General features: G+C 38.8%; 1 protein-coding gene and 1 long non-coding RNA gene across 3 annotated transcripts; one reads left to right on the plus strand and one right to left on the minus strand.

Annotated features, from left to right (window-relative positions):
- Positions 1–188: 188 nt before the first annotated feature.
- On the plus strand, positions 189–10,218 carry best2 (bestrophin 2). Of its 2 annotated transcripts, XM_077525501.1 has the most exons (10): positions 189–428; positions 1,921–2,136; positions 2,202–2,296; positions 4,389–4,622; positions 4,713–4,867; positions 4,949–5,026; positions 6,452–6,604; positions 6,690–6,770; positions 7,195–7,349; positions 8,200–10,218. In XM_077525501.1, exons 2-10 carry the CDS (start codon positions 1,973–1,975, stop codon positions 8,963–8,965), a joined length of 1,881 nt encoding a protein of 626 aa, XP_077381627.1. In that variant the 5' UTR covers positions 189–428; positions 1,921–1,972; the 3' UTR covers positions 8,966–10,218. The 2 variants fall into 2 exon arrangements, with proteins under 2 accessions (XP_077381627.1, XP_077381628.1); XM_077525502.1 differs by lacking the exons at positions 189–428; positions 1,921–2,136 and having other exon boundaries at positions 2,217–2,296; positions 4,487–4,622; positions 8,200–10,217.
- A 149-nt stretch (positions 10,219–10,367) lies between these two features.
- Positions 10,368–11,951, minus strand: LOC144021319 (uncharacterized). Its single transcript, XR_013284103.1, has 3 exons — positions 11,772–11,951; positions 11,628–11,702; positions 10,368–10,640 (listed from the first exon to the last, which is right to left on the minus strand). It is a non-coding gene; the product is annotated as an uncharacterized LOC144021319 (long non-coding RNA).
- Positions 11,952–14,441: the final 2,490 nt, after the last annotated feature.

Below are 14,441 nucleotides of genomic sequence, written 5' to 3' on the forward strand. Positions count from 1 at the left end.
TTGTTTCATATAATCATCAGAATGATTCCATTGTTTTTTGTTGTTGTTGTTGCTATTATACCACACAAATGTTTGTCAAGTTACACATGCTGGGCTTTCATAATTTCCTCCAGTCCAGTTCGGTAGTTACGGCCTGTCGCTTGTGCTCCATCATCCAGCAGCTCCTCCCGGTCGGGAACCGCGCTAACGAGCCGCTCGTCCTCCTCCATTTGGGGATTTACCCCGGGGCGCACTGACCACTGGACACACCAAGGAGACTCCGAGGATTAGTGCCATGCAGACGCCGGGGGACGTCTGTGCTCTTGAGCCAAAAACACCATTGGAACTCATTCACACTCAGGACCTCTAACCATAATGTGAACACAAGCTACTTCGCCATGGACCACTACCTACCGAAATGAGCAATTAGCACTTCGAGACTTTAACAGGTAAGATATTTCCGTTTAAAAGTCATAAAAAATATTTAGTGGAAATATGATTCATTAAAACTAATCTGAAATGGTCACAAATGTGTCAGATGTTTTTGTCATAGAACCATATTTGGTAGCCAAAGTGATGTCAAAGATTGAAATCCTAGACACTAATATAAACCTTACTACAATGGTACCATTTTTAATGCAAAATTAAACAGTAAAAAGTGTCAAGTGTATATGAGTTTGATTTATGGTTGAAGGGTAGCTGCGAATTGTTTCTCGCTTGTAATTTCATGACCTTATTTAGCTAAGAGATGTACATTCTCAGTGAAATGTGATGAACTTGTACAACACTAAACTACAAATAAATGATAATCCATTTTTTATTTAGTGCTTGTGCTCACTGCTCAGTTGGGTCCAGAGTGAGCTAGAGTAGCAGAGCCTATCCCTGCTCACTTTGAGTGTTTTTCACTCTGGAATGATCACCAGTCAATTGTAGATGAATACATTAAAGGGATACTTCACTTATTTAGCCCATTATAGAAATACAAAGTTAATATTTTGTCTGTAATTAATTTGATACTTTCATTATTTTTCACATACAATTAGTACCATTAAAAACACAATTTGCAACTTGCTGTCGACTGAAAATGACATCACAAGGGCTCAGGTAACCAATCACAGCTCACCTTGGCCATGTGACATTTACAAGCTGAGCTGTGATTGGTGCCTGAGCACTTGTAATGTAATGTAATTTTCAATCGACAGCAAGTTGTAAAATGTGTTTTTAAAGGTACTAATTGTACATGAAAAGTAATGAAAATATCAAATTTATTATAGGCAAAATATTAATGTTTGACTGCCAAAAATGACTAAATAAGTAAAGAATCCCTTTAATTTGAGTAATTATCCATGCAGGTTAAAAATTGAGACTTTTTTTTTTTTAAATGGATGTTTCATTATGAGCGTCATATAGACAATGACAAGCATTAACTTTCTCAATGTGGTGCAAGTACTACTAGCAGTATTTGGCCTCCCTCTAGTGGTCGATGAAAGAATCACTAAATTAAAAACAAATACAGGTAATAGTAAATTTGCAAACGTATTACACAGCAGAAATTGGAGTGTTACATTTTTGGGAGTTTATTTTAAATGCTGAAGTGTAATTTTGTAACATTTTCAGATTTAATTGGTGTTCTTATACAGAGTTGATCACCTAGTGTTAGATTAACTCTGAAGAAATGTAAGAAATCTCCGCCTTCACACCTATCGCCACACAAACTATCGTCAGAGTTGTTTTAACCCCATCTCAATGTAAAAAACAAAAATAACACTTTCAAAAATGTTTTCACTATATGTAGTGTGGGCCAATTTAGACACTAATAAGGTGTCAAATTTAACAGGTGTTGAATTAACACTTCCAATTTTGCTGTGCAGAATGAAGCTGGCAGCGACCCAGCCTTAGTAAGAAGCACACTTTTACATTTCATTTGTGGTCTGCATTCAGGCATTAGTCAGGTGACTGAGACCTACGGTGTGTGTTTCTCCTGAGCTGGTGCATGCTGCCAACAATGACTGTCACCTACACGGCCAGAGTTGCAAACGCTCGCTTCTGCGGCTTCTCCAAGCTGCTTTTGGCTTGGAAGGGAAGTATCTACAAGGTGCTGTATAAGGAGTTCCTGGCTTTTTTTGCCATGTACACGGCCATCAGTATCACATACAGGTAACAACGCTTTCAATTAGCAACAGCAAATAATTAGCGTGCTAATGGTATTTGTTTTGTTTTAGATTTTTGCTGCCTGATGATCAGAAGAGGTATTTTGAGAAGCTGGCAATTTACTGCAACCACTATGCCAGCCTCATCCCAATGTCCTTTGTACTGGGTAAGCGGTAGGGTGGCCATTTTCATAAGGTCAAAAAGGAGGACATATTTTAAAAAATTAATGTGTTCCCTCGCTTTAATAGGGTTCACTTTTCGTGGCCTCGCTGTTTCGTGGATTTTTTTTAGTACAATTTTGCATGCTTTTTTTTTTTTTTTTTACAGAAGGTTTGAATATTGAGTGTTTAAAACAAGAGAGAATTGTGAGAAAATGTAAATGCCTCGTTGAAAAAAAGTGTATCAACTGTGTGGGTAGCAAGGTTATTTTAGTTAACTAAATCTACCGGAAAAAAAAACTGAAACTAAAAACGCAAAAAACAATTTTGTTAACAAAATAAAATAAAAACAAAAATGCTGTTTAAAAATCGAAAACTAACTGAAACTACATTTATGTTTACAAAACTACCTAAAACTAACTATAATTACAGCAAAAAATGTCCTTTGTTTTTGTCTTTGGTAATTAATTTAATGCATGAGCCTTTGGGGATGATATTAAATGTGATTTTAATTAGATTTATTTTGATATTAACCGGAATAAGGACCTTTGAAAGTGTGTCACACAGAAGTGATGTCATCTAGCAGCAGCCAATAGAAAAGCAACTCCAGATGACGTTGGTCCCATGGCGTTTTTTTTAAATATTGCATGCAAGTAACACACATTTTAAAAATACCCCCCCAACAAACTAAAACTAATACTGAAACTACTAAAACTAAACTAAAGCTAAACATTTATTAAATAACTAAAACAAAAACTAACAGAACCACCCTGAAAAGTAATAAAAACTAAATTTAAAAAAGAAAACTCAAAACGAAATCAAAAGTAACTAAAATGAAAAATTCCGAAACTATAATAACCCTGGTGGTGAGGGGTCTTAGAGCCTTAAAACATTTATAATAAATGTAAAACATAAACTTTGCGGATTTCATTTATTGCGGGTATTTTTTGGAACCTGTCCCCAGCAGAAAAGGAGGGAACACTGCACATCAGACCTGCAGTGTATTTTCATCAACAATAAAGTTTTGCATGGTTTATAGATCATGTTTGTGTAACTAAATGGTAAAAAATATCAATAAAAAGACAAACTTCTTTTTGACAATTTATTTAATTTACCAGGTCTTAAAACCACTAAGCAGTGACAAGCTTCCGTAAAAGTGCAACATGCCGCAAAACTTAACTTTTGAAAAGCAAATGACAAGGAAAAAAATGTGTTCAGTGACGACGCACCTGCTGCTCACATCTTAGTTTGATGCGTTTCCGTTCTACGACCTGCTTTGTCCTGACATTCTCACGTCCACATCACACCGAAACAGAAACCGTGAAACGAGTCTCAACTGCTTTTGACCAGGAATTTTTGTTCTTTCTTCCATTCAATAATAAAAGATGTCCGGCATTTTGGCGTTTTTGCTAGTGCTGCCTTTTTGCTGACTTTTCACTGCTGTCAAAGAAGACGGCGAGAATATGACGTAGTCAGATAGCCACACGTGGAGCTTTGTTTACATTCATTGAACCAATGATATACGCGGTTTTTAACTGAAGCCACTCTTGGCCAATCACAGACCAGTTGTGACAAATGTGGGGTGGGGCCGATGTTGGGTCACATAAACTCAACCGCGGCGGGCTCCAGGTGGAGGAGTGGAACCGTCACTTGCCTTTTGTGCCAGTTGGCGTGGGTTCGATCCTCCGCCTGGGAGAGGCCCATGTATGTGGCCTATGAGAAGTAGGCCGTGTGTGTGTGTGTGTGTGTGTGTGTGTGTGTGTGTGTGTGTGTGTGTGTGTGTGTGTGTGTGTGTGTGTGTGTGTGTGTGTGTGTGAGTGGGTATAAACAAAAAACAAAAAAACTCAACCGCGGCTAATTTTCTATAAAAAGGAGGACAAACCAGCGTCCTGCTTATGGTTGTGCAGGACACAGGACACATCACTGAAAATGGCATTTTTGGGTTATTCAAACGTTTTTTTTTCATTCAACATAAAATCCAGCCAGATGATTGAAATGACCCCTCTAGCATACGTCGAGCTTCATCTTGCGCTTTAATACAACCTTCCCAGCAGCAGAGTTGACCTTTAGCTTGCGTTTCCTGTGGAACGCCGTGAGCAGGTTTCTACGTGACCCTGGTGGTGAACCGCTGGTGGAACCAGTACACGAGCATCCCGCTTCCCGATCGGCTCATGTGCGTCCTGTCGGGGGGCCTGCAGGGCAGTGACGAGCGAGGCCGCCTGCTCAGACGCACTATGATGCGCTACGCCAGCCTGTCGGCCCTGCTCATCCTCCGATCTGTCAGCACGGCCGTCTTCAAGCGTTTCCCCACCATGGACCACGTGGTGGAGGCTGGTGAGTACCGTATAACTTTACTTCCCACAAATATGACCACTGCGATGCTGACGTAAAGAATCGATTGAAAGAATTGTCACTTCACATTAGGATTCATGACCAGAGAAGAGCGCAAGAAATTTGAAGGCCTCCACTCTCCTTACAACAAATACTGGATCCCTTGCGTGTGGTTCACCAACCTGGCTGCTGTGGCCCGCTGTGAGGGCCGAGTCAAAGACGATCACATGCTCAAGCTGCTGCTGGAGGTGTGTCGCTCATACGCGTGCATGCGCACACGGTTCATGTTGGAATGTGATCTCATTCATGTTGTGACCCTTTCCAAGCAGGAGCTGAATGTGTTCAGGGGGAAATGTGGCATGTTGTTTCATTATGACATGATCAGCGTTCCACTGGTTTATACTCAGGTAAGCAGACACGTACGCAACCAAATATAATCTCTCTTCACGGTATAACCCTTCCTTGTGGGGACCAATAAAGTTGAATAACACAAGTAAAATAGATCTACTAAAAAGTATTGTTTTTTTGTGTGACTATCAAAAGAGATACAGATTTCAAATACATACTGGATAGACAAGTGTATCCCTGTATGAGGACTGGAACAATAAATCAAACATATGGCACATCTTCCTACATTAGCTTTGATATGATTGTGATATATCATCACATGACCAATGACATCCCTGCATGAATAAATTATTATTATCATCATAATTATTATTAATTAATTTATTTATTTTAACAAAAGACATATAGGGAGTCCTTGAGTTACGACGCTCTCGACCTACGATGTTTTGACTTTACGACGGCAGTGCCTCGTCTGCCATTTTATCCCATGTCCACCATTTTGTCTCCATTGTTTCAGTAGTGCTAGCACTTGTCTGTGTTTGTGCATCGGGAGTATCTTCGGCTTTTCCATCCACCTCTAAGCAGTAATAGTAAGTTCCAAATCTTATTTTTATTTTTATGTATTTTTTTTATACAAAGTATTTTGTTGTACCCATAAATTTTGACTTGAACAGTTTAATCCAATTTATGTGGAAATTCGGGTTACGTCGCCGGCCTAGGAAATATGGAACTCGTTCATAACTCGAGGGCTCCCTGTACTATATTTGACAATAAAGTATGTATTTAGTCCAGAATGTGTACTTTTTTTGTGAGATAATAAAAGGCGTAATTTTATACGAACAAATTTGTATTTTTTAAAATTTACTTAACATGTGACTTTCTTCCTTCATGAAGTTTCTACATTAATAGGAGAACTATATTATTATAATACTTGTGGTAACCCCCCCCCCCCCCCCCCCCTAATAAAAATACTTTATTATCATAACTTAACTTAAGACTTGTTTTTTTTTCTTTAAATAAATCTAACAAAGCTTTTATCGGCTAGTGGAGATCTTCTGCAGTTTATGTTAATTGTACTTCGCCCCTGCACTTAATTTAAAAGCAATGAGGGGAGCTGCTTCGATTGGCCAGGAGTCAGCTGCATTCCTTCCCAGTCGGTGCACATCAGCCACCACTACTTGTGCTAAGCTAGGAAAATACCAAAAGAAAAAAAAAATAATCCACCCATGTGCACATGCAGTTAGACTGCCTTGCGCTAGACTGGGCATAAAAATAAAGCCCTGAAAGTCAAAAAGATGTCATATGAGGTTTGTTCCATTTAGATTTGTCAGAGCAAACAAATAACCATTTAGCAGTCTTAAAAGCATGTGTTGGACCCCAAACAGAAGTGACTCGATGCATTGTCTCTGACATGTCACATGACCCAATCGTTTGGCCAGTAAAATTAAAGACAAGTGCAACCTGTTATCCTGTCTGTCCTGTAGGTGGTGACTTTAGCAGTGTACAGTTTTTTCCTGGTATGTCTGATTGGTCGCCAGTTCCTAGATCCGAATCAAGGATATCCAGGCCATGACCTTGACCTCTACGTGCCCATTTTCACCCTGCTGCAGTTTTTCTTTTATGCCGGGTGGCTCAAGGTCAGTGGCTGTTGACTTTGAAAACATAAAATGAAATGCCGTCAAATATCTTTTGGAGTTTGGTAAATGTTTCTATTGCTAAAAGGTTGCAGAGCAGCTGATCAACCCTTTTGGAGAAGATGACGATGACTTTGAAACCAATTGGTTGATTGATAGAAATTTCCAGGTTGGCTCATTCTTGTCTGTTTACATTCTTACACTCAACAGCCACGAGAACTTCATTGCAACTGCATCTATTTGATTCAAGAATGTCGTTTTTCAAAGCATCAAGTCATAGCTTCTGGTGGAGTAGAAGCACTGCACTGTCATACTAAAATGTATATTACCGTAAAGCGGTTGTCCAGTTTGAATTTGAAATCACAAGTCATGGGAAATAATAATGACAATCAAATATTTAAATATGCCAGTGTTCAATTTTGGGTTAAGAAAGGATTTGGTGGAGGGAAAATGCTTGTAATATGAAGGCGAAACACGCCCGCGGAGCACAAATTCAAAAGTAATGTAAAGTAAAGATCCATTCTAACAATGTGGATTCCTTATTTTCTTTTTTATGTCAATCTGTAAATATGCATTTTCCTTTCACCATGCAGGTGTCCATGATGGCAGTGGACGACATGTATGGAGATCTGCCGATGATGGAACGAGATCGCTACTGGAACGATTCCAACCCGAGACCGCCCTATACAGCTGCGACTCTTTTTGTCCTGCGCAAACCCTCATTCCAAGGGTCGACCTTTGACATGGCGTGAGATTTAATTTTCTCATTATGTGTGCATTCAACTTGTGACTTTTACATTTATGTTATTGTTGTTGTTTTTACATTTATATAATATGAGGTCAAAAACATGGTCATGATAGTTACAGGAAGGTTTTAGCGATAGTATCTTCTCTTCGGGAAAGACTTTTTACAAGTTGTTGAAACTTTTAGTTACTGTAGTGGAGTTTATGTCAATCAGGTATTTTGTTTTTTTTTGTTTTTTTGAGTTATATTTCTGATGACTCCCTATTTGAAAACATATCTGTACTTTCTACTCCTTACTTTGTCAAGATAGGCTTGTCAGGATATTGTGTTGTTGGGAATTCATTGTTTTGATAGCATGAAAATCAAGCTAGCTGCTAGCTAGCTCGCTAAGCTAGCTAGCAGCTAGCGAGCTAGCTTAGCGCGCTAGCTTGTAGCTAGCAAGCTCTTGGATGGAAAAAAAAACACAATGAAGAAACAAACAAACAAAATAATCTAAAAATATATAATAAGATGGGGGATATATACTGTATATTGTGTTTTTCATTTAAAAAAGTGTTCATTGTTGAAATTAATTTCAGTACAATTCAGCACAATTAATTACAATAAGTAAAGAAGTTAAATTAGTAATTTTAATGTAACTAGTCTTTTAAAATTTATCTTTAGTTGTCTTTTATTGATCCCTTGTTTCTGTTCTTCTTACTGTAAGTACAGAGTGTGAGTACTTTCCCGACTTATGAAGGTGTGTAATAAAAAGCATTAGCAACCCTTGATTGATATAGAAGGTCAACACCAACAACATTGTCATGTGTGATTATCAAAGAACTGACAAAACTGCCCGTGTGCTATCTGACAGGATTCCCAAAGAGGAGATGCACTTCCAGCCTCTGGAGGAGATTGCAGAGAACATGGAGGAGTCAGTCAGCCGTCACCCCAACATGGCTCTCTTCAACCGGCTCCTGAACGCAGGCCCCTCACACACCGGCTTCATGAGCGGAGCCCTGCGACGCACCTCGGCCCAGCTTCAGAGACTCTATCATTCCCCCAGCATCGACCAGTGCATCAGCGATGACGACGACAGCGATAGTTGTAAAATAGGCAAAGGGGGCTCTTTGCCGTCTGGGTTGGGGCAGGACACCCAGAGCACCGTGTGTAGTTTCAGGGAGGAGAAGGGCGCCAGGGTGCCTCTGCTTGAGATTCAGTTTGGGGCCGAGCAGGAGATGCCACACGTGCACTCTAATATCAGCGAGGGAGACGAGGATGCTGGGACAAATGGGAGCCAAGTTGAAGGTGTCCACCAAAGACAGGAAGAAGAAGAGAAAGCAGAGATCGCACATCCTGCGTTGCAGCTTCCTCCCCCACTCCAGGACTCACGAGAGACTCGACCAGCCTCCACCATTCCCGTCAACTTCCATCACCCCTCTCCTTTCCCCCTTCACCCCACTTCCCACTATGGTCTGGAGCACTGCAGCTCGCAGCCTGTCATCAACCACCACAAAGCTGCAGCCTCCGTTCTTCATCCTTCTTTGGGTCAACAGAAACTATCCTTCCTCACCATGCCATGTTTCGAGTCCCAGCGTTTCCGGAGTGTCAGTATGGGATCAGAGCTGACTGGGACTTAGCCGCACACCAGTTTGTCGTTTTGACTAACTATAATGCTGAATTCATCCATCTGCCTTTTATATCGCGTATCCTCATTCATGTCACAAGTGAGCTGGAATGATAGACAATCACATTCACGCATAAGGACAATTTATTGTTTTTGATGAACTAACATACATGTTTTTGGATTGTGGAAGGAAGGATTAAATATCCAATGGTAAAGCTGTCTGTCTTCTGGACTGCAACACATTATGAATGTTTTTTTGTTTTTTTAACTTAGAATGTATGATGATTGAAATCTAAATACTGCATCACATCTTTAACATAATTTGCAATAATCATATAGTTTGCACTAAAATGTTTACATATTTAGATGGTCAAATTGTCGTTTACTGGAAAAAGTGTTTGACATTTACTGTATTATTATCCTCCTGCCTACCAGGAAAAAAATATATTGTCCAATCATTTTTATTTTTATATTCCCCAATCTTTGTGAAGTAACTGGATTACTGCAAAAGAATTTTTTGAAAAAAAAAAAAGTTTTTATTTTTAAGCTATGATGTGGCCACTACAGAGGACATAAATGCTTGGCTCAAATACAGTTAAAATAATTCAAAAAATACTTTGTGTTCTTAAGAGTCTTATAGAACACATGCTAACAAAATTTAAAGCCTAAATTTGTTCAATAAAAAGTGTTATAAACTTACTTTCCCTCTTCCCTAAAGGGTGCTTGCAGTGAGGGAAACCATTTTCTTTTATGATGCAACCAAAGGTAGCAAAGCCCCACCCCTACATATTTGGTATCACTGGAAAGCTCTGAATGTCCTCTAAAGAGCACAAAAGGAGTTAATCCAATCGTATGCACTGGGTGGGAGATATTCAGGATTATTAAAAAGGTCCACTACAGAAGACAAAATTGAATTTCTGGTAGTCAGGAGGGTATAACATTTACTATTTGGTATATACTGTCATTTGTATGTTTTATGTCATGATATGTTACTTGTATGATATGATGCAAAAGAAGGCTGTTTTGGGTGCTATGAGACAAAGCATGACAACATGTATCCCTTTTGATCATTTGTTTGCACCAGTACAGATTGTCTCTTGTTAAACAACAGGAATGACAATAAGATACGGCTGATATGAATAAGCACTTTTTGTATTTTGTCAAAGAACTACCTCTGTACGGCATTAGCCTTTTTTTTTTCTTTCTTTTTTTTTTACTTTGAAGAAGGCACGTTACAGTATAGTATTTCAATAGTGTTTTTTTACATAGTTCAACTAGGAATGAATAAAGTGAAAAAAAAATCTATACTTTCATGACATGGAATATTGATAGTCATATTGCATCGTTTCTTACAACACATTTTATAGCAGCCTTTTATTTAGAGACAAAAGCATAATTTACAACACAGGCAGGAAGATAAATTACATCCTTTGCCAGCAGAGGGCGATAACACTACAGCACAAAGGAAATAAAAGACCGTCCTTGAATTCTAGAGTGTCCATGATGAGGACATTCAGGTAGATGTCCATTCTCCGTGTCCATGCTCACCAAGAGGAAGAAGAAGGCTTCTACCTGGGTTGCAAAACCCTCCTGCTGCGGGACGATTGCCTTTGTCTGGAAAGGAAGGACTGGGATAGGCCTGGGGGTTTGGGGTCCTCGCACAAAGTCTGCTGCCCCAGAGCAGAGGACTGCAAAGAGCAACGTGGACAACGTCTAAGTATGAGTAGAACCTTTGCCTTATTATTATTAGGGGAGGGGCCATAATAACCCATAATCGTTCAGATTCTGAGAAACAAGATATAGATAAGCAAGATACTCGTCCATGGCCTTGTTTTTAAAACAAATGTTTTTCTCACTTTTTTTCTTTTACCTTTATGCGCAGCAGTTTGATTTAGTCCTCCTTTTACACAAGTATCTGTACTCGAGTACAGATTGTGTGTACTTTTGCCACCTCAGTTTATTACTGGGGGGGAAAAAGTGTGCTAGAAACATGGCTTTTATTTAAGACAGTACTATAGCGGGTAGTGCGTATTGGCAAGAAACTGGCATCAACTGCGCCTGACACATACCCCATGTTTAAAAGTTATTGAAAAGCACTTCTCAATGAAGAATTACTAAGTTACTGATTATGGTAGACATATCAATTAGTGTTGAATCTTCATTCTGAATCTTAATTAGGGATGTACCAATACCAGCGTCAGCGTCAGTGCATAGTGTACTAATACACCGATACCACTTAACCAGCCTGACGTTACTCTTCTGCCCCGCCCTGAGGGTGTGGTGTGCAGTTTGGGAGATAAAAAAAAAAAAGTTCTTCAAAACATTGCACTTGTGCTTGCTTCAAGCTGATTATTAAGATGCCCAGTGAAAGGAGCACAAAAGAGATAAAGAGAATGAAACACGTGGCTTCTCCGTACAAAAACACATCTTAATGCTAACACATAATGCAAAACCTCATAGACAGGCTAACGAATTAGCATCGAGGTTGAACCTTCAAATAATGAATATTCAAACACAAATGGAGCAGGTTAAACAATTCACAAGCATGTATTCTTTGTCCTCTTTTCATCTAATCTGTCCATATTAGCTACTGTATCTATCAACTATAGGTAATTAAATGTAAGTGCTTGTATTTGTAAAATCACCAAATATGATGAAAGTGTTTTTGTACCCACCATGCTTTTCCAGGCGGTAAGAAGAAGTTCCTCCTCTCGCTCCCGCTGTGTCTTTGATTGTTCTCCCTGATAGTCCTGTCCAATCAGAATCTGTCACTTAACAGGATAAATAGCTCAGAGAGGCCGCAACAGGCCTAATCTCACCTCAACCATCCTGACATCACACTTATCGGCTTCCTTCCTGGTTGTCATCACGTTGCAATACAATGTGATTATGAGTTAAAAAAAGAAAAAAAAAGTGAGTGTTGTTCCTCATTGATTGTTGATTTTGCAGCTGATATTTTTTTTTTTTTTTTTTTACAGCAGAGACAGCAGCTTTGTTGCTGGCAGAATCAATCAAATGTGAAGTCAGTGCAGGCTTTGGTGATCTGGTTCAGCTCAGAGATGCCAACCTGCTGACTCGGACATTTTCACTCTTGGCCAGCCATTCATTGGCCTGTGGATTAGTGGCTACACAACATAATACAATGAAATTAGCACAATGGCGTCATGTTAAAATAAAATAATGATCTTAAAGTGTCCTTAAAACAGTATTAGCAATTATACTTACTGAAAAATATTACTTTACTTTTAATACTCTATTTATAATGATTACATTTTTAAAAATGATAAATTTTTATATCAACCTGATCAAGTCAGTGGGGCAAAAATATTCTACACTTTTATGTTTGACCTTTAGCAGGACTAAAAATGATTTTTAAAGTTTTAGTTTATCATTATTATTACAGTGTTCCCTCGCTATAACGCCGTTTGCACGGATTTTTTACCGCAATATTACATTCATTTTTTCATACAGTAATGTACCCATTTTGTAACATTTATGAAGATTTGAACATTGTGAATGTTTAAACAAGAGCAAAATGTGAGAAAATGTAAATGCCTCAATGAGAAAAGTGTATAAACTGTGTGGTGGGGGGTTTTAAATCCTTAAAACATTTATAATAAATGTAAAACATAAAGCTGACTACTTCGCGGATGTCATTTATTGCGGGTATTTTTGGAACCTAACCCCAGTAGGAAAATGAGGGAACACTGTATTATCCATCCATCCATCCATCCATCCATCCATCCATCCATCCATCCATCCATCCATCCATTTTCTTGACCGCTTACTCCTCACAAGGTTCGCGGGGGGTGCTGGAGCTTATCTTAGCCTATCTTTGGGCAGTAGACGGGGTAAACCCTGAAATGGTTGCCAGCCAATCGCAGGGCACACAGAGACAAACAACCACTCACACTCACACGCACACCTAGGGACAATTCGGAACACCCAATTAACCTGCCATGCATGTCTTTGGAATGTGGGAGGAGACTGGCGTACCCGGAGAAGACCCATGCACCCAAGGAACACCCAGGAAGGCCGAAGCCTGGGCTCGATCTTGCATCCTCAGTACTGGGAGGCGGACCATTTTATTATTATTATTATTATTATTATTATTATTATTATTATTATTATTATTATTATTATTATTATTATCATTATTATTATTATTATTATTATTATTATCATTATTATTATTATTATTATTATTATTATTATTAAACCTTTGCGACACAGGGCTTTTTCCATAGGGAAATTTCTCTGTAATTATTGTACAGCTTGGCATGTTGGCCTACAGCATATTTAAGAGGAACCTTTACAGGATAAAATAATAAATAAATAATGTCATGCTGTACTATTTTACATTATTATTATTATTATTATTATTATTATTATTATTATGTCATTTAGTTATTTTTTGCTTTCTTGATGTGAAAAAAAAAGTCATCTCATCTGCCTATATCTGACATTTCATGCTTTTGGGTTGCTTCAAAGGACCATGACTTGTAAACATCAACAGTATTTCTGCTTTTCTGAGTCATGACTAAACAGTCAGTAAACAGAGACAAATAAATTACAGCTCCCCTTTAATATCAGTTGACATAATCAAAAGCGTGAGATGAGTGCACATGAGAAATAAAGAACTTCTGGCCAACAGTCGCAAGTTGAGATTTCTCAATTTCCCGTCCCTGAGATGCATTTCTAGCAAGGTCAACCCATTCCAGTCTTTGAGCTGATTTGAGAAATGTGGTTTTGTCTTTCCCATTAAGTGCGACAACACAAATGTGGAGGAGGATTTCAAAGAATGGGGTGTGTGAATGTGTGAGTGTTTCTCCAGAATCTAGAGCACTGAGGTCAGCAAGGTCGGCTCACACTCAATCTCATTTGTAGGGTTCACCTCAACCATGTGGCTTTGAGTCTTCCTCAACTCAATGCTATATGCTTGCAATTATGCCCCGGTGTGCACGTGTGCGTGTATGCACGCGTGTGTGTGCGTGTTTTGCACATTCCACTTTTTCTACACGTGCCTCTGAGTTGCTGTGACTGTTGTTATTGTTGCTGTGGCAAAAAGAGAGCGAAGTGTGAAGAAGATAAACATTTCTCGGAATGTGCATCACGTCAAATCTATTTACTGTACATACTAGAATGAGAGGCCACAACAGGTACACAAAGCTATGCGGTTCCTGTTATAAACTGTTCAGGGTAACATCCTTGTCATTTTAAAAACAATTATTCTAATTGTTTGAGCAATAGCAATATTATTAAATTGACACAATCAGGTGGTGGCAAAAGTACTTACAATCATAATTTAAGTAGAAGAGCTGATAGTTCTGGATGTACCAATTTGACTCGTTAAAGTTAAAACGTACAGACTCTGAAATGTACCAAAGTACAAAGTGCTCCGAGGGAGACAAAAATTTATTAAATATTAGAAGCAATGCTGCACAGTTCTCAGAAGTGGTCAGGTCAAGTGCAAATTTAAGTCATGATAT

The sequence above is a fragment of the Festucalex cinctus genome, chromosome 6 (assembly GCF_051991245.1).
Source record: "Festucalex cinctus isolate MCC-2025b chromosome 6, RoL_Fcin_1.0, whole genome shotgun sequence".
In the NCBI taxonomy this organism is placed as follows: domain Eukaryota; kingdom Metazoa; phylum Chordata; class Actinopteri; order Syngnathiformes; family Syngnathidae; genus Festucalex; species Festucalex cinctus.

What these genes read in the sequence shown, in the direction of transcription:
- best2 (XM_077525501.1), top strand. Translation starts at nt 1,973, where the DNA reads ATGCTGCCAACAATGACTGTCACCTACACGGCCAGAGTTGCAAACGCT. An exon ending in GGACCACGTGGTGGAGGCTG is followed by an intron (nt 4,623 to 4,712) that starts GTGAGTACCGTA and finishes ACTTCACATTAG; the next exon opens with GATTCATGACCAGAGAAGAG. An exon ending in TTTATGCCGGGTGGCTCAAG is followed by an intron (nt 6,605 to 6,689) that starts GTCAGTGGCTGT and finishes TATTGCTAAAAG; the next exon opens with GTTGCAGAGCAGCTGATCAA.